The 18,835-nt window shown below is 35.8% G+C and overlaps 2 protein-coding genes across 2 annotated transcripts; both read right to left on the reverse strand.

Moving 5' to 3' along the window:
- Positions 1–1,474: 1,474 nt before the first annotated feature.
- Positions 1,475–7,150, reverse strand: LOC124976443 (olfactory receptor 4K3-like). The gene is made up of 2 exons (XM_047539315.1): positions 6,240–7,150; positions 1,475–1,523 (listed from the first exon to the last, which is right to left on the reverse strand). The coding sequence occupies exons 1-2, from the start codon at positions 7,148–7,150 to the stop codon at positions 1,475–1,477; spliced, it is 960 nt and encodes a 319-aa protein (XP_047395271.1).
- An 8,322-nt stretch (positions 7,151–15,472) lies between these two features.
- On the reverse strand, positions 15,473–16,399 carry LOC124976444 (olfactory receptor 4F21-like). The gene has a single exon (XM_047539316.1). The coding sequence runs from the start codon at positions 16,397–16,399 to the stop codon at positions 15,473–15,475; it is 927 nt and encodes a 308-aa protein (XP_047395272.1).
- Between the last annotated feature and the right edge of the window lie 2,436 nt (positions 16,400–18,835).

The following is an 18,835-nucleotide window of genomic DNA, read 5'->3' on the forward strand; positions in this document are numbered from 1 at the left end:
ATATATATATATATATGAAATAAATAGGAAAAAAATCAGAGAGCAGAAAAAAATGTGGGCAAAAGGCAGGAAATGACACTTTCTGAATGAAAAGGCTCAAATAGTCAATTGACATAGAAAAACTCTCCAACTTTATAGGTTCACTTGCCAATTGAAAGCAATTTAAGTAGCATTTCACAATCACATTAATGGTAAAATAAAAAATCAACTCCAGGTGTTGGTGTTAATGTGGACCAACCACAACTCTCCTAGACTCTTGGTGGAAGTATGTATTGGTGTAAGTATTTTGAAACACCACTTGGCTGTATCTAGAAAAGTTGAATATGTGCATGCTCTGAGAATCATATGCCAAGAGAAATGCTTACATATAGGCACCACAAAATGTGCAAAAATGTGCCTGGAAGTTATTATTTGTAATAGACCCAAACTAAAACTAACTCAAACATCCATCAAGAGTAGAATGAATACATAAATTATAACAGTTTCACACAATGGCAGTAAGCAATGCTACATGAACATGAAGGATTTTCAAAAATAAGGAGTCAGCACATGCTGGGTTAATCAATAAGTATAATGCTAAAAATCAAGAAAAGTAAACTATGTGTTCAATATCAGCATAGTGACTGTCCTTGAAAGGTGCATAAAATAAAAATGATGTATTTCTTGATTTGGGGATTGGCTACATGGCATGCTCCTGTAAAACCTCATCAAGCTGAGCACTTGGATGTGTGTTACACTTCTAAAAAGTTTATATTTGAAGGAAAATTGCTAACAAGACAATTTGTATGCTTATATCAAGTTACCTGGTAGAAGAGTGAATTAAAATGTGACTTTTTTTTTTTTTTTTAAAGTATAAGGTAAATACGGTTGCTAAGGAACTGGACTTGCCTTGAGCTTCTGTTTGTCTTGAAATCTTGAGACATAGGCAGGACCCAGGTTCCAAACATGTTTCAGTCTTTGAATTTCCTGATCTCTGACTCAGCCCTTCCAGTGAAACTTTCCCTTGACCCCTCTTGGAGGCTGTCAGATCTTGGTGCTCTCATCCTCAGCTTCTGGCCTGACTCCAGCTTGGTTCAGCCCCAGCGTGGGAGTCCAGTTCCCACCATGCCCCCTGTGCTGACCTTCCTTCTGAAGTGACCCATGACTTCAGCTCCTCAGTGTCTGTCCCACCCATTCTTGATTTTATATCCATCACAGAAAACAAAAGACAGTAATGCAAAAGGTATAAATTCAAATGCCCCAAAGGCCAGGCAGATTAAAAAAGATTAAATTCTTAAATAAAATTAATTTTTCTATTTAAACAAATACATATGATTTTTTTTCTATTTTCTCAAATTATATAGTTTTCAACCTAAATATGTGAAACAGAAAAATAGTATTTCCTATATATATGAACATTAACAGTATAAATAAAATTATTCATGGTATTTCCTTGTAGGGCTGCAGGGACTATAGTAAGGTACAGAGTTTGTGCTTATCTAGAGCAGGTAGATGCTATTCTGCTGCATTTGTGTGATAGATAACTATGGAGAAATGTAGATATAGTACAAGAAAGAGATAGCACCTGCAGTTTTAGGTGAAATCTCCTGTTTTTTGTATATTTGACTTAACACTTTAAAAGACTATGAAAGTCAAATAAAACATGTTTGAGGCTGGATTTGGCTCAAAGACCATTAGTTTGTAAGTTCCCTGAAGTTGCATATTCAAGATCTCTTCATTAAGGAAATTGCAGAGGAATACTCCTGATGAAAATAACACAGATCCTATTGTGGTGCACAAGTCTTGGACCAGTCAAGGAAGAGTCAATGTCAACTACTTTTTCTTTTCCTTTTTTTTTTCCAATTTTAAATTTTTAATATGTATAGCCATATTGCCATCCAGAAAATTTGTACTAATTTATCTTATTTTAGTTTTTTTTAAAATTTTTTCATTTGTTCTAATTAGTTATACATGACAGTAGAATGAATTTTGACACATCATACATAAATGGAGTATAACCTCATTCTTCTGGTTGTACATGATGTGTAATTACACAGTTGTGTAGTCATATATGCACGTAGGGTAATAATATCTGATTCATTCTACTATCCTTCCTACCCCCATACCTTCTCCCCTCCCTTCACTCCCCTCTGCCTAATCCAAAGTGCCTCTTTTCTTCCCTAACCCCCCTCCTCCCTGTTGTGAATATTTGAGAAAATATTCAGCCTTTCATTTTGGGGGATTGGCTTATTTTGCTCAGCATATTCTCTAGCTCCATCAATTTACCTGCAAATGCCATAATTTCATTCTTCTTTAAGGTGAAGTAATATTCTATTGTGTATATATACCACATTTTCTTTGTCCATTCAACTGCTGAAGGGCACCAAGTTGGTTCCATAGTTTTGCTATTGTGAATTGAGCTGCTATAAACATTGATGTGGCTGCATCACTGTAGTATGCTGATTTTAAGTCATTTGGGTATAAAGTGAGGAGTAGGATAGTTAAGTCAAATGGTGGTTCCATTCCAAGTTTTTTGAGGAATCTCCATACTGCTTTCCATAACAGCTGCACCAATTTGTAGTCCCACCAGCACTGTATGAGTGTACCTTTTTCCCTGCATCCCCGCCAATATTTATTGTTGTTTGTACTCTTGAAAATTGCCATTCTAATTGGAGTGAGGTGAAATCTTAGAGTAGTTTTGATTTGTGTTTCCCTAACTGCTAGAGATGTTGAACATTTTTCACATATTTGTTGATCAATTGTATTTCTCCTTCTGAGAAGTGTCTGTTCAGATCCTTAGTCCTTTTATAGATTGGGTTATTTGTTTTTTTGGTGTTAAATTTTTGAGTTCTTTATATATCTTGGAGATTAATGCTCTATCTTAGGTGCATGTGGTAAAAATACCTTCTCATTCTGTAGGCTCTTTCTTTGCATTATTGTTTCCTTTGCTGAGAAGAAGCTCTTAGTTTGAACCCATCCCATTTATTGATTCTTGATTTTACTACTTGTGCTTTAAAAGTCTTGTTAAGGAAGTCAGGTCCTAAGCTGACATGGTGAAGATTTGGACCTACTTTTTCTTCTATTAGGTGCAGGGTCACTGTTCTAGTGCCTAAGACTTTGATCCACTTTTAGTTGAGTTTTATGCACAGTGAGAGATAGGGGTTTAATTTCATTTTGCTACATTTGGATTTCCAGTTTTCCCAGCACCATTTGTTGAAGAGGCTATCTTTTCTTCAATGTATGTTTTTGGCACCTTTGTCTAGTATGAGGTTACTGTATTTATGTGGGTTTGTCTCTGTGTCTTCTATTCTATGCCATTGGTCTCCATGTCTATTTTGGTACCAACACTATGCCATTTTTGTTACTATGGCTCTGTAGTATAGTTTAAGGTTTGGTATTATGATACCTTCTGCTTCACTTTTCTTACAAAGAAATTTAATTTTATGATTGCCTTTTCTACTTCAATGAAGAATGTCATTGGAATTTTAATAGGAATTACATTAAATCTGTGTAACGTTTGTGGTAGTATGGCCATTTTGACAATGTTAATTCTGCCTATCCAAAAGCATGGAAGATCTTTCCATCTTCTAAGTTCTTCTTAATTTATTTCTTTAGTGTTCTATAGTTTTCATTGTAGAGGCCTTTCAACTCTTTTGTTTTATTGATTCCCAAGCATTTTATTTTATTTTTTTGAGGCTATTGTGAGTGGGGCAGTTTTCCTAATTTCTCTTTCAGTGAATTCATCTCTGATATATAGGAACACATTAGATTTATGGGTGTTGATTTTATATCCTGCTACTTTGCCGAATTCATTTATTAGTTCTAGAGGTTTTCTGGTGAAATTTTTTGGATCTTCTAAATATAGAATCATGTCATCAGCAAATAGTGATAGTTTGAGTTCTTCTTTTCCTATTTGTATCCCTTTAATATTTTTCTTCTGTCTGATTGCTCTGGCTAGATTTTCCAGGATTATGTTGAATAGAAGGGATGATAGAGGGCATCCTTTTCTTGTTCCAGTTTTTAGAAGGAATGCTTTCAATTTTTCTCCATTTAGGATGATATGGGCCTTGAGTTTAGCATAAATAGCTTTAGTCTAAGCAGGTTTGTATCAGAGTCTCTCCCCAGGGCCAAAATGACACATGACAGCCTGCTGAGCAAGTGCAGTGATGTCACCTCAAGGTCCTGGAAATAGGAAAATGCTCAGGGTTTGTACTCTGAGAGCAGTAAGTGTGGAAAATTTACCTTTCTTGAGATGGCTCCTGGTTACAATATCCTGAGGACATGCTGGGAAGCACAGAAAACTTCAGTCAGCTCACTATACAGATCCAGATCTTGACAGTAAGACCTTGGTTTTCAGTTTTCAAGAACTATTAATACAGTCTAGCAAGATCACAGTCAGGATTCCCTACTGTTATGTTCTGTACACAGGAAGGTGGAAGGGGAAGTTACATGCAGGCTTCAAATCACTTATGAAACAATTGTGACTCCTAACAATAAAGAGTCACATCAAAGAGCTAATTTGAGAAATTTCATCTAAAATACATTTCAAGAAGTCATCATATATTCACATATAGATCTGTTGGCATATATGAGTGATGATTCTATAATCATCTGGTTTGGCAATGACATGAGTACAACTATTTAATATCTCTGTTAAATCAGTCATGTTATCATGAACCCTTTAATTTCTTAATATAGAGATTGACTGTCACTTTTAGCTTATAAGATATTGATATAGATGTGAGATCCAAGAAACTGACTTTCTTCTGTGCATGGGAATAAATCAGAAATTAAAATATTGTAAAGATACATCATCATCAAAGGGTGTATAGACTATGAGTTATTACACAAACTATTGTACCCAAAAGACCATATAATGCTGACATAACTGTTTTTTTTTCATTCTAATCCTACTGACAATGAAAGAAACTATGAGTTTTCCTTCTCTATGTATTTTAATAGACACACACACACATAGAATGTGGTTTATGCTTTTTGTTTGCATGGAGTTGTTGTCAGGTGAGGTTTTCCCTAAAAGCAGAAAACTTGTCAGATAGATAGCCTGTGACCCCATGGATATCTGAATTTTACAGGGGATGGGTGTGTGCTTGCGCTGTGTTGTTACTGACATCTCTGCTTGCCTTGCCTTTGTTTTTATCAGTTTAAATGTTTTTTTTGCCTTCAAACAATACATCCTTCTTCCCCATTCTCATGGCTGCCTTATTTTTTCATGTAAGGTAAAACTATAAGTACAAAATTATTTATTAATCAAGAAAAGAAATGATGTTTCTAAGGATTTGAAAGACCTCTCCCTCTGTATTTAAGGATAAAAAAAATCGAGGGAAATTTTGCAATTATATAAACAAATAATACCTGAAAACTAAAAGGGATTAGGGCCAGGGAGATGGTATTGTGGTTTCATTCATTTGTCATTTTGTTCTCTAAGTGGAAGAAGATCATTCTTTAGTATTATCCCTAGCTAAGTTAGAATTAGGACAGATAAATTGTATATTTTTCCATTTACAACAAAGATATCATATGAGACTTTGAATAACAAATTATTCAAATTATTGCAGGGAAAGAATGTTTAAAAGAAGCCTGACAATATTCTTAGAAAGACACTTATAGTGGGTGATATTCCATAACCATATTGGGAGAGTTCTAATAAGTTCATTTACCACCTTCTTTGTGCTTGACCAGAAAATTTCAGTTTCCTTTGAAACATATGGAATGCAAAATAGCTTTAAAAAGCATACATAAAGTGTAATGGGATGCTCCCATAGAGATCTAAAATTTTAAATATATTAGAGGAAAATAATGCATTTTATATTGACATATTACCTGCTGCCTCATATTGTATTTTTAAAAGAGGAATAATGATAACAACTTCAAAGCAATTAGGTAAGTACTATATAATCTTGGTGAAATGTGTACACAATGTTGAGAACATAGGTAGTATTTCATAAATTGTGGTGATTGTTATTTTTATAGCAATCATTTACTAATCTTTGAACTTATACAAGGGGTATTAATGTAGACTTATTATTCCCTCCCAGTGGTAAGATTTTAAGTATTGGATTTGGAACAAATTTTTAAAAATGGAAAATACACATACATCTGTGAGCACTCATAGCTCATAGATAAGAATGAGTCATATATGCAGTACAATTTAATTTACAGTCCAAAGTGCAGACAAATCGGGCTGCACACAGTGGATTTTCTGATTACATGAGACCTATTATTCCATGGATTTCACATGCTGATTCACCAGTTTCTTTACAGCTTTCTTAATATCGTTATTTCTCAGTGTGTAAATGGCTGGATTCAGGAGAGGAGTGACTACTGTGTAAAACACAGCTAGAAACTTGTCCACCCAAGTGATGCTGACTGGCCACAGATAGATGAAGATGCAGGGTCCAAAGAACAACACCACCACTGTGATGTGGGAAGTACAGGTAGAGAGCGCCTTTGAGGCACCCCCTTCAGAGCGAAGGCGCACAGTTACTAGGATATAGGTATAGGAGATCAGCAAAACAATGAAGCAAGTTGTTGCCAAAATACCACTGTCTGCATTTATCAGCATTCCCAAAGTATTAGTGTCCATGCAGGCTAATTTAAGCACTAAAGGAATATCACAGAAAAAGCTGTCCACTACTCTGGGACCACAGAAGGGCAGCTCCAAAATCATAAACAGTTGACTCATGGCATGCACGAAGCCAATGATCCATGATATCAGAACTAGCCAGATGCACTTTTGTCTGTCCATGATGCTGGAGTAATGGAGTGGTTTGCAGATGGCCACATAACGGTCATAGGCCATTGTCACAAGAAGCACCATCTCACCTCCTCCAAAGAAATGCACACAGAGGATCTGGCTCATGCAACCCCCAAAGGAAATGGTCTTCTTGTCCTTTAGCAGGTCTGTGGTCAGTTTAGGGGTGGTGACTGAGGAAAGGCAGAAGTCAACAAAGGAGAGATTAGCCAACAGGAAGTACATGGGGGAATGGAGATGGGGATCAGTGATGATTAGTAGCACGACAAAGAGGTTGCCCACCACAGTCATCAGGTAGAGTATGGAGAATGACAGGAAGAGGAAGATCTGCAGCTCCTTTGAGTTACAAAGTCCCTGAAAAATGAACTCATGCACCACAGACTGGTTTGCTTCTTCCATTTAGCATTTTCTGTTCTAATGGGATCCAAAGAGAAAGAGATGCACTAAGCACTTCTAGAATAGAAACAAGAACTTAATGTTTAGTTTGCAGTGATCAGATAACTACATCTCATGCACAAAGTGGGAATCTTAGCATTGTACTAACTTGAGGTTTAGAATAAATGTTTCTTGAATTTAGATGTGTGCACACACTTGTGACTAAGCAGAAGGCTACCTTTGCGTAGAAGTGCAGGTCAATACATTAAATAAAAACACATACAGGTGTCAAAAATGAATTTTCTGATTAAAAGTGTCCATAGTCAATGCTCCCCATAACAGTTTTTCCAAGTTTCAAATCTGCTTCTTCTGCAGGGAATCAAAAAGACTTGCCTTCAGTGCACAGATGTAAAATATATTTGAAGGCTCTTCATTTTACCAAAGTGAATCCAGGGCAGCAATCTAGATAAATTTCAGGACATAAATCTATTAATAAATTAATATGTAGAAGGATAATGAATTGAAACAAAGTCTATGGGAAACTATGAAAAAAACTGATCATCAAATCACTTGAGATAGGATGTTTAGGTATCAAAAGTGACCCCTAGACTCTGATGCACATTTAGATCATTATATACTGTATTCCTCACACTTTGATTTTTCCCCATAAGAGTGTATTTCTTCAAAAATATGTATTCCTTGACCTGAGCATTGCCATCTGTTGTCATACAGTGACTGGCTCCTGGCTCTTATTGGTAAGACAAATATTATCTTAGGGATTAGTTTAAATGATAATTATGTGACAACTAGTCTTTTGTGGGATATAATAAAATTCTAAGCTCATTTGTTTTTGAATGATTCAACTGTATTATTTCAGTTGCCCTCACTGAATATTTAATTTTTAAGCCTAAAGCCCTAAGTACATTTTTCTAATTACTTCCTCTTCTCTCTCTGCCTGTCTCCTCCCTTGTCCTTCCTTCCTTCTCTCCTTTCCTCCCTCACCTGTTTATCTTTCCTTCCTTCCTTCATTCCTTTGTTCTTTCCTTCCTTCATTCTTTCCTCTTGTTTCATCTCAATTTCAATTTTTTTTTCCTTACCATTTTTAGGCTAGAAACTGGAAGATTCAAAAGTCAACAATTAGCAATCATCATATGCTAGCTCTGTGTGAGACATTTGAAAGAATTCTATTTTAATAATAACAATATTTATTGCCATTTTGCAGATGTGAATGTTTGATTTTCTCATTATACAGCTAGAGACTGGAAAAGCTGGAATAGAAACTGAGGTCTGTCTGACACCAAAGCCACCAATATAACCTCCATGCTATATATCACTGTTGATTTTGAGAAGACTAAGAAAATTAATATTTGTGAAATAGCTCTTTCTGTTCTGTGAAGAGATAATCAAAATTAAAATAAATTTAAATTGCCAATAGAAGTAGAGAAACTCATGTTTACATTAAAATAATTTCAACTTCATCATTTGTCTTCAGATTGACTATAGTTTATCCTATTAATTATAATGCCTGAGTATTTCTTTAGCTTTTTGCACTTTGAGAAAAAGAAGAGTCACAATCCAAAAAGAATTAGAAAATATTAGGGAAAATTAAATCACCTGTAAAACCCAACTTCCCAAACCTAGAAGTCTGGGAATTTTTAAGAGTGGAGAAAGAAAGACTTTGTCTTTTTTTAGTTTGTGAAACTGCTGTAAAGAGTCCAGAAGTCTCAGGAATCAATTGGTAGCACTTCAATTAAATAACAGATTCAGCTGTAGAAAAATGCTCAACAAAAACCAAAGACTATTCGTAACTTAGTGATTGGGATGCATTAGAAGTTTAAAATCAGATAGTTTGTGATTTACTTACCCAACAGGAGTCACCTCTGAAACCAGACCCTCACTGGATGACAAGGCTTACCCTAGATTCTACCTTACATCTCAAGCCAAGTCTGGTTTGCTTTCTGCAGTGATCTGTGTGCACCTCAGCATGGCGTATACACACTGTGAAGAGTAGACTCCAGCTAGAGACTTTTAAATTGGGCTGAGTATGTGGAGAGACTTTTGCTCTAATGCTCCTTGGGGATCCATAGCTTCCAGCCTCCCTTGATTTGAAGACATCATGTGATATTGCACCCTTTTCAATGCTGGGTGCAGGTTAAACCAGTTTAATACAAGTTACAATGTAAGAAGAGAAAGTTCAAATAAAAGGTAAAATATATTGCCAGGATATGGAGAAATTATACATTGTTGGTTGCCATGTGAAATGGTACAACAGCTAGGAAAACAGTGCAGAAATTCCTCAAAACATTAAAAATAGAATTAATTGAAGACCTAACAATCTCACCACTAGGCATATATTTAGTGAAAATGGAATCAGGAATTTGAAGAGATTTTGATCTCTTATGTTACTTGAAATATTACTCACAGTAGCCAAGAAATGGAAGTTATATAAGTACTTATAGACAGATGAATAAATGAAGAATTTTTTGGAATAGACATATAATGAGGTATTTCTTTAAAAAGAAAGAAATGCTGTCATTTCTGGAAACATGGATGAAAGTTAAGGCATTATACTAAAGTGAAATAAAACCAGTCACAGAAGGTTAAATGCTGCATGATTTCATTTATGTATAGTGGAATTGCAAATGGTGAAACTAATAGCAGTGGAGCACAGGATAGTGGTGTCCAGGACCTGGGGAGGAGGGAAGAAGGGAGGCATTCAATGGCTATAAAGATTTAATTATGCCAGATGGGTGAGTCCTGGAGATCTACCAAACAACATTATGTCTAGATTAAATATCTTTTAAGAGAGTAGATCTCATGTTGAGTTTCTACAAGAGAACCCCCCCAAAAAAATAAAAAAACAAAAATTAGTGCCCCCCCAACCCAAAATACCATACACAAAATCATATAAAACTGAAAGGACCTGAAACTCTGGGAAGTGCTGGATATGTGTATTATCTTGGTTGTGGTCACCATCTCTCAGTTGTGTGCACAGGCCAAACTCATCACACTGTGCACATTAATTATATGCAGTCATTGTACATCAGTTTTAACCAAATGCAGTTGTTACTTCCCAGCTTGGAGTAAAGCCATCTGTTAAATACTTCTATAAATAATGAGAAGTGTATACACAGTTGTCCTCACTTATCCACAATTTCACTTTCCACAGTCTTAGTTACCCACTACAAACTATGGCCTAAAAGAAAAGTGAGTACAAGACAGTGGACACTTTGAGGGGAGAGGAGAGAGGCCAGCTCACCACTGCAGTGCACTGAGACAATTGTTCTGTGTTAGTTATTGTTGCTAATCTCATCGAGTAAATTAAACTCTAGGATAGGTGAGTATGTACAGGAGAAAGCATTCATGTGAGGGTTTGTTGGTTTCAGACACCTGCTGTGGATCATGGAATGCATCCTTCCTGGAAAGGGGGACTGCTGAACATGCGTCCATCAAAGGAGATTTTTTTTCCCCTTGTGTTTCTTGGTTTGGCATTTTAATTTTCAACTAATTTGATATGAAATGTGTGATTATCACCTGCCTTTTGCATGTTCTTATCTCTCCCAGCTGCCCTCCTCCCTCATTTCTCCCTCATTCTCTATCATTGTTTCCTTACTATTTACATTTGACATCTCACACATGTAGGTGAACTTATTTGCTCTACTATCTGTTATTGTAACCTGAGGCCTAGGGTCTCAGTCAGAGAACCTAAAGACTCCAGGCTTTCTTGCAGACTGGGACTGCAAACCCTTCCTGGTACTGCTTCATTCAATCACTGAGACCCTTGGATTCTCACAGATGTGAAAATGCATAAATGAGACTACCTGACTGTGCATGTCTCATAGCTGTGAAGTGAAGGAGCTATGAGAGGCAGCACCTGGGTAAGGACGTTGGTTTAGAGAAGAACTGGAGGGAGTATAGGATTTCTGTGAACCTTGAAGAAGTTGTCAGACCTGAGTGATGCAATAAAGTGATACCTTGTAGTGTGTAAATGTTTGTAATGGATGATGCCATATTTGTATTTTAGTTATGATACAATTTATGTGTAATAACATGAAAAGTTTTAAGTTTACAGCTCTGCAGTTACACATATACAACTGGAAAACCATCACTGCCCCATCCCCAGATTTATAATAATCCCATTAAATCCCAGACTATGCTGTGGTACCTCATAGTCAACTAAGCCCCACACCCCAAATCAGACCACCTAGACTCTGATATTTGTTCCTACAATTTGCTTTCCTTTTAGTTTTTAAATATGCTTTTATTTTATCTATTTAAGGTGAACAGCATATTTTGATATCCATCTACATAGTGAAGTGTTTTATATATTCAAATTAACATTATCCTACCACTTTACATAGAAACTGTGCATGTATGTGGTAAGAGCACCTACAGATTTTCAGCATATAATACCAAATTATAAATGGAAATTTTCATGTAATATATTTCCCTAGATTTATTCATCCTAAAAATACATTTTAAAATCTGACTTACTTCTATTTCCTTCCCAATTGTCCTTATACTTTTCCCTTCTGTTCCTATTTATTGAGTTTTGTAAAAAAGTTTCTGCATATAAATTAGGTCATACATTATTTTTATTTGTGACTGTGGCTTTTTTCATTTAGCTTAATGACCTCTAGTTTCAACCATGGTAACACAAATGACATAATATCCTTTATACGTGCTAAATAGTATTCCATTGTTATTTAGGTGTGCTATATTTCCTTTGTTCATTAGATCATTGATGGACACTGAAGACAACAATATCATGGCTTTTGCCAATAATGCTGCAATGAATGTGTGAAACAGATATCTCTTTGAGGCACCTATTTAATTTCTTTGCATATTTTTCAAACTGTGATTGTTATATCATACACTAGGTTTATTTTTAATTTTGACCATCCTTCATCCTGGGATTCCTACCTACTATATAAAAGAGTTCCCTTTTCCACATCCTCAACAGAACTTGATCTGTCTCTTTAATTTTTAATTTTTTTGGTACTAAGGATGAACCCCAGGACGCCAAACTTGCTAAGGCAAGTGCTGTACCACTGAGCTACATCACCGGAACTTTATATTTTGAGAGAGGGTCTCTCTAACTTTCCCAGTCTGGTTTGGAATTTGGGATATTCCTTCATTATCCTCCCAAGTACTGGGGATTATAAGCATCCTGTTCCATTTGATCTTTCTCTTTTTCTTTCCTTCTCTTCTTTTCTTTTTTAAAATTTTGATAGCATATACCCTAACAGTTTAAGTATTTTTTTCTCATTGTGGTTTTGAGTTGCATTTCCAGAGCCACCCAGTGTGTACCCTTCTGAGTTTAGGTTTCTTCACCTGAGATTCAGTTATGTGCTTGTATTAGTAATTACTATTCATTGCTGAGTCGCACGTTCCACTGCATGCATATTTGCTTATTCATTTTCCCCTTCAGGATATTAGGGTTATGTCTACTATATAGTGGTTAATTATAAAATTGTATGAACACTCATGGACTTGTGATACATATGGGTTCTCTTCCCCCCTTAGATAAATGACCAAGTGGGTTTGCTGAGTCAAATGGTTTATTTAATGATATAAGTCCTTTTAAGAATTACATTCATAAAGATGAAATGCATAGCTAATATACATATGAAATGATGTCTATAAACATATGTATCAAGAAGGAAATGAGAGGGCGGGGGTATGAAAAATGGTGGAATGAGACAGACATCATTATCCTATGTACATGTATGATTACACGAATGGTATGAATCTACATCATGTACAACCATGGAAATGAAATGATGTATCCCATTTGTGTACAATGAATCAAAATACAGTCCGTAAAAAATAAATAATTAAAAAAAGATATTGGTGCAACTCATTCAGAAGTTTTCTCTAAAGTAATGTGAGCTCTCCATAATACTGTGGAAAACGTGACATTCTGTATCACTAATAGAATTGGTATGTGGCGAAGTTGACAACCAGAGACTGGAATTATATAATTTCAATGTAAAAACACCCAGTTTTCCCTTGTGAAGTCAAAGGAATTCAATGGACAATGGTCATGGAGCACAGCCTACTCCCTGCTGGACATCAGATGACCTGGACCCTGAGCACTGTGGATTATCCCACAGTCCAGGTCTTCTTTTTCACCCTCCCAACTCTCCTTGAGAGGTGTCATTCATACCTTGTGTTGCTTTACAATTGACTGAGAATTAACAATGCTATAAAATTTAATTTGTATTAATAACCAGGGAAAGAATTCTGTGTGACTCCTTTTTTATGAAGAGATGCTGAAGGTAGAAAAATTATAGTTTCATGTTCCCATTGTTAATTTTTGTCATCAAATACTTCAAGGTGAAACTTTTCCTAAAGATGGAATATAAATATGTGGAACTCTACAAGAAAGAAACAGAAAGTCTGAATATACCTAACATGCCAGGAGCTTCCACTCATTATCTGACCAAATTTTCACAATAATCCCATAGAATGGACCTCATTGTGAAGAGGTTGTATCTCTGGGAGTGTGACTTGTTGGAGTCACAGAGCCAGAAGGCAGCATGACTAGGGTGCATATCCAAGGAGCTCTGGCTCAAATTGCTAATGTGCCACCCAGATTCTGTAGTTCTAGTGGTTTTTCTCCTTTCCATGGCAAATAACTAATTTTCATAGTATTTCAGAAACTTTTCTCCATATGATTCTTTGCTGTAGAAGTCCTGAAACCCAGGAATTATTTGCAAAAAGTTTCCTGGATCCCTCATGGGGTATATTAAGAAATTTGATATAAAGATTGTCTTAAATTTACTTTAAAAATGAGGAAGAATGTGAAACAAAGATTATATTAAGATGATATTTTCAGGTTTATGATATAGGTCCTTAACATCATTGCTTGTGATCAGATCTTTTTATGAATAATGCTGATTCTAAGTGTAACTAGGGCTTCGAATATATTTTCAACCCAGAGAAACAAACAACACAGTTTTGTTTGAATGGTGTTAATTAAGAGTATTATTAGTGTTGGACATATTTAATACAGACAGTATCATGTAGGGTGGTAAATTTAAGAGATCTGTGTTTTAGATAAGCTAGGCATATGAACAGCTTGATACTTCTTGGTTTCTGAACTTCTTAAATTGGGAGCATCATTTGATAGTGTGCTTTTTCTCAAATTCAAAAGAAGAACAAAGTGACTTAATTATAATGATTATATACATGAAAGTGCAATAGAATTTATATCTTTGAGGTCATTTGATTTTTTTTCGAAGTGGTCAATTTCTTTATTTTGGTCTATAGTTCTTGAACAGAACTAAGATGCTGATTATTGGCATATCAGATGTCAAATGACTTTTTTTGATGTCAGATGGTGACATCTGTAGTAGCTGAAACCATTGGTGGCTACCGTCTTGCTGAATCATGTTCATGGCTGAAGGGACACTTGAACTTCTGGTTTTATGGGACTTGTGCAAAGCAGAGAATCAGAGTATTTTTCAGAGGACAGGGGACATGCTCACTTATTAATTAGCATTATGTAAATTAAAAGCAATAATGTTCAATTTGCACTTCTGTTAGAACAAAGCCATATTGTAGGGTGTTGGTTTTTTTACATTTATTAGTGATGTCTTTTTACTGTAAGTACCACAAAGTTCACCTGCCAGCATGTGCTGAAATCCTAAACTGTACACAGAACATTCTGTTTGAGAAAGACTGAAAGTTCCCCCCAAAATGAACACACCTCTTAAACTTGAAGTAATACTCCAGTTATCTTGTCTTTCAACTGAGATAATACTATTATCACAGAATCTATATAGTCTCTTAGAGGGTCACAGGAGATGGTATCCCAATTATGTTTATGGACATAAGCATGTCTTCTTTCTTGATATAACCTCCTCACTGATTTTTCAAAATATTAGCTTCCAAATAAACTATCTATAGTTAAATTTAGTCTAAGATATTATCTGGAGGGAATAGACTTGAGCAACTAAATAGAGTCAGCTCTACCTATATAACCATTTTTTGAGATGATTCCTGACATTCAACAGAACAAGTTTGAGGTTACTTGAACACTCTATGGGAAACAGAAGGGATGCAATTATATTTATAGCCAAATGATCACAAGTTAATTAATATAACCTTATTTATTCAAATTCTTTCTTCTCCCCACCCCAAGATATCAGAGTGGATTCTCATTTTTGATGTTAGTAAAAAGAAATGAGAAAATACTCTGAGGGAGGGGAAGACACAGTTCTACTATTGGTGGGCACCAGTCATTGAGGAAGATTTCCTGTTAAGTGGCAGATGTCTAAGTGAAGATGTACAACTTGTAGGTGGATGTACAGTTTCAGTGTCCAAGGTCAGCAAAATCTGTCATGATGACCGACCCCGTTTGCTCAGTCTTTGCATTGCTATCTTTATATCTTTGTTTCTCAATGTGTAGATGACAGGATTCAAGGCAGGGGTGATAGCAAAGTCAACAATAAACATGTATTTGTCAACTGATGATGTGGGGAAAGGCCACATGTAGATAAAAATGCATGGAGTATAAAATAGAACCACCACAGTGATGTGAGCTGAGAGTGTGCCAAGAGCCTTGGATAAGTCTCCTGAGGAACGTTTCCAGACAGTGACCAGAATGAAGGCATAGGAAAGGAGGAGCAAGAAGAAGGTGCCTATGGTTATGAAGCCACTGTTGGCAGCAATAACAAACTCAAACATGGCTGCATCTGAGCAGGCAAGCTGTATGATCCTGGGAAAGTCACAACAAAAGCTGTCTATTTCATTAGGACCACAAAAAGGCAAGTTTATAACAAATGAAAACTGAGACATAGCATGGATCACTCCCATTACCCAGCTCATGACTATCAACAGAACACATGTTTTGGGGCTCATAATGGTCAAGTAGTGGAGAGGCTTACAGATGGCTGCATACCTGTCAAATGCCATGGTTATGAGCAGTACCATTTCTGTTCCTCCCAAGGCATGGATGAAGCATGTCTGTATCATACAGCTTTGGAAGGAAATTACTCTGTGTTCCTTTAACAGGTCACTGATCATCCTGGGAACTGCAGTGGAGGAAGCACCAATATCATTGAAGGACAGGTTGGCCAGCAGGAAGTACATAGGAGTATGCAAGTGAGAATCAGCAATTACCAAAAAGACAATGAAGAGATTTCCCAGGATGATCCCTAAGTAGAGCAAGGAGAATGTCAGTGTGAGGATAACTTTAGTTTCCCAAGAACCTGAGAGTCCCAGCAGCACAAACTCAGAAACCACAGAGCCATTCAGTCCATCCATTGCTGTGGTCATAAGAACTGGTTTTGAACCACCTGTGGACAGAACATGATGGAGAGTCAGAATCTGTGGCACTAATATGCACTGCTCATTCTCTGGGTCAGAAAGCCTTAGTTAAAAATCATTGAATTTACTAACAAACCTGTAAATTAGTAAAGCAAGAGAGGCTGCAAATTATTGTGATTCATTTCAAAGGAAAGAATTCTATGTAGTAAATGAGAATAAAATAATTTATTTCCTTTTCTCTATGACCAGAAAATTTTTGTTTTGCCTGCTTTGCCTCTCTAGGATTTATAGAAATGTTTTCTAACTTCTGTGTGTTTTCCTAGCCTAGTGATCTCAGGTTACCCAAAGTGTGCACACACTATTCTGCTGCAAATAAGCTAGAAATTTTTCTTTGCTTAAAGTATATGTCGCCAGTGAAGTAGAAATTTGCATATCAAGATTGTTATTCACATGATGTGTGGACATCATTCAATAACTTATGACTGTTAAAGGGAACACCCAGTAGTGAGTAAAAATTTTATTTAAATAATGATGATATTAATACTTATTATTTGCATCCTCCATGTAGAGCTTTGGTCTAACCACTTCATCATTTTTAAAACCACACATTTCATATGTAGATATTGTTAAATGAGACCCATTATGCAAATGAAGAATCTGAGTCTCAAATGGATAAGCTGTTAAAGCTGTTAAAGCCAGGATTGCATTCAGAGGTGTAGGATACCATAATGCATGCTCTTCAACATGGCACAAGGATAGCCCCTTCAAGAGCACTCTGGAACCTGCCCAGATAACATTCAATTGTACTTCCTTTAATTTCTGTTGACTCCTATCAATGCAGCAAATTTCTATTTAAAAATGAAATATCTGTATTTTGGATCCTTTCTAATTTCTCCTTTCTCTACCCAACCCTTCATTGGCCATCCTTACTTTTTATTTATTCCAAAGGTCAAAATGATTCAGTTTGTAAAAATGCATAATTTCTTGTGAAGAAATCAGAATTATGAATATTTCATGTAATTATCCATTTTGGGTCATCATTCCCCTTTTTATCCCTATAGGATTGGATTCTGTTTATGATGACTTTGTTTCTGCAACTCCTTTGGTCTTTGGCTTCCTGACTTTGTAAAACTCTTCCCCTTCCTACCTCTTGCCAATAAAATTCCCTTTGTTCACACTTTTGGCTGAAATCTCTCACATTCTGAAGAAATTCCTTATCTCAGATTAGGAACATAAATATGATTTTTCTAATCCTGATGGTATGGCCACATTGCTTAAGCTACTGATTCATTGGACAATGAGCATTTGATGCAGAAACAAAGTTTAATATGGCAAAGGTACTCTAATGGTTCACCATTTCATTCATTAGTGCTGTTGTTATTCCTGAAGGTGCAGCAAGCATGAAGTTCCGAGTCTTATAGACTAAAAAGACACATTGAAAATTTCGAAAGAAAGTAGGACTCAAAGGGCAAGTCTAACTAACAAAAGACATCTATTGTCTTTAAAATTTTTGGAATGAGAAAAAGTTAAACTCCAGTTTGTTCCATTCACTATTAACCATTTTTTCTGTTAATTGCAGCAGAATGCAAAGTGTCTCTATGACAGCTCTTTCCCAGTTTTGCTCCTACATTTCTTTAAAAATTTTTTATGGATGTGTAATAATTCAAAAGAGTGGGTCTCATTGTGTCACATTTGTACATGCACATGATTTGGTCAATTTCATATGGTTATGTACTTCTTGCTATTATACAATGGTCATTTCTCTTCTGCTTATCCTTCATTTATTTGGTGATTCATGGGTTTTTCCTATTTTTTATTCAATATCGGTTTTACTGATTTTAAATAGTATATACATATTGAATTTTAAATCTGTTACTTTATTTTGGGAATCCAGAGTCCAATGTCAAGGGTCATATGTGGTATACACATAGAAAAGTTCCATTTTAACCTCCTGATCAACCTGTAAAACTCCAACTCACAATTTACTAGTATAATCCAATGCTTTAATAAATGCCTTAATAATTCTTTCAAACATCCAATGGTCACCTGATAGCACTCTTCTCTGTTCCCTATGTTCCTTCTCCAGGGCACAATTTCTATATCCAAACATTCAATTCAGTCACTTCCTCTTCATTTCTATTGCCATTTTCATTTTTTGGCTTTCAATGTATATATTTTCCCATCTTGACAATTGAAGAAGCCATTGTCTCCTTTCTTCCCCAAGTTCTGTCTATTCCATAGTCTGTCTCCAGATCTGTTGCATATCTAAAGTCAAATATGATCACTTGGTACTCCTTCTGAAAGACTTTGGTGGGTCTATCACAAATATATTAAATTTCTCAGGCATATCTCAAAAGACTCTGAGATGTCATAAGTACACCTGAAATTTAGAGGGTATTTCCATAAACATTTTGGGAAGGGAATTAATTAACC

This window comes from Sciurus carolinensis, chromosome 2 (assembly GCF_902686445.1).
Source record: "Sciurus carolinensis chromosome 2, mSciCar1.2, whole genome shotgun sequence".
Taxonomy (NCBI): domain Eukaryota; kingdom Metazoa; phylum Chordata; class Mammalia; order Rodentia; family Sciuridae; genus Sciurus; species Sciurus carolinensis.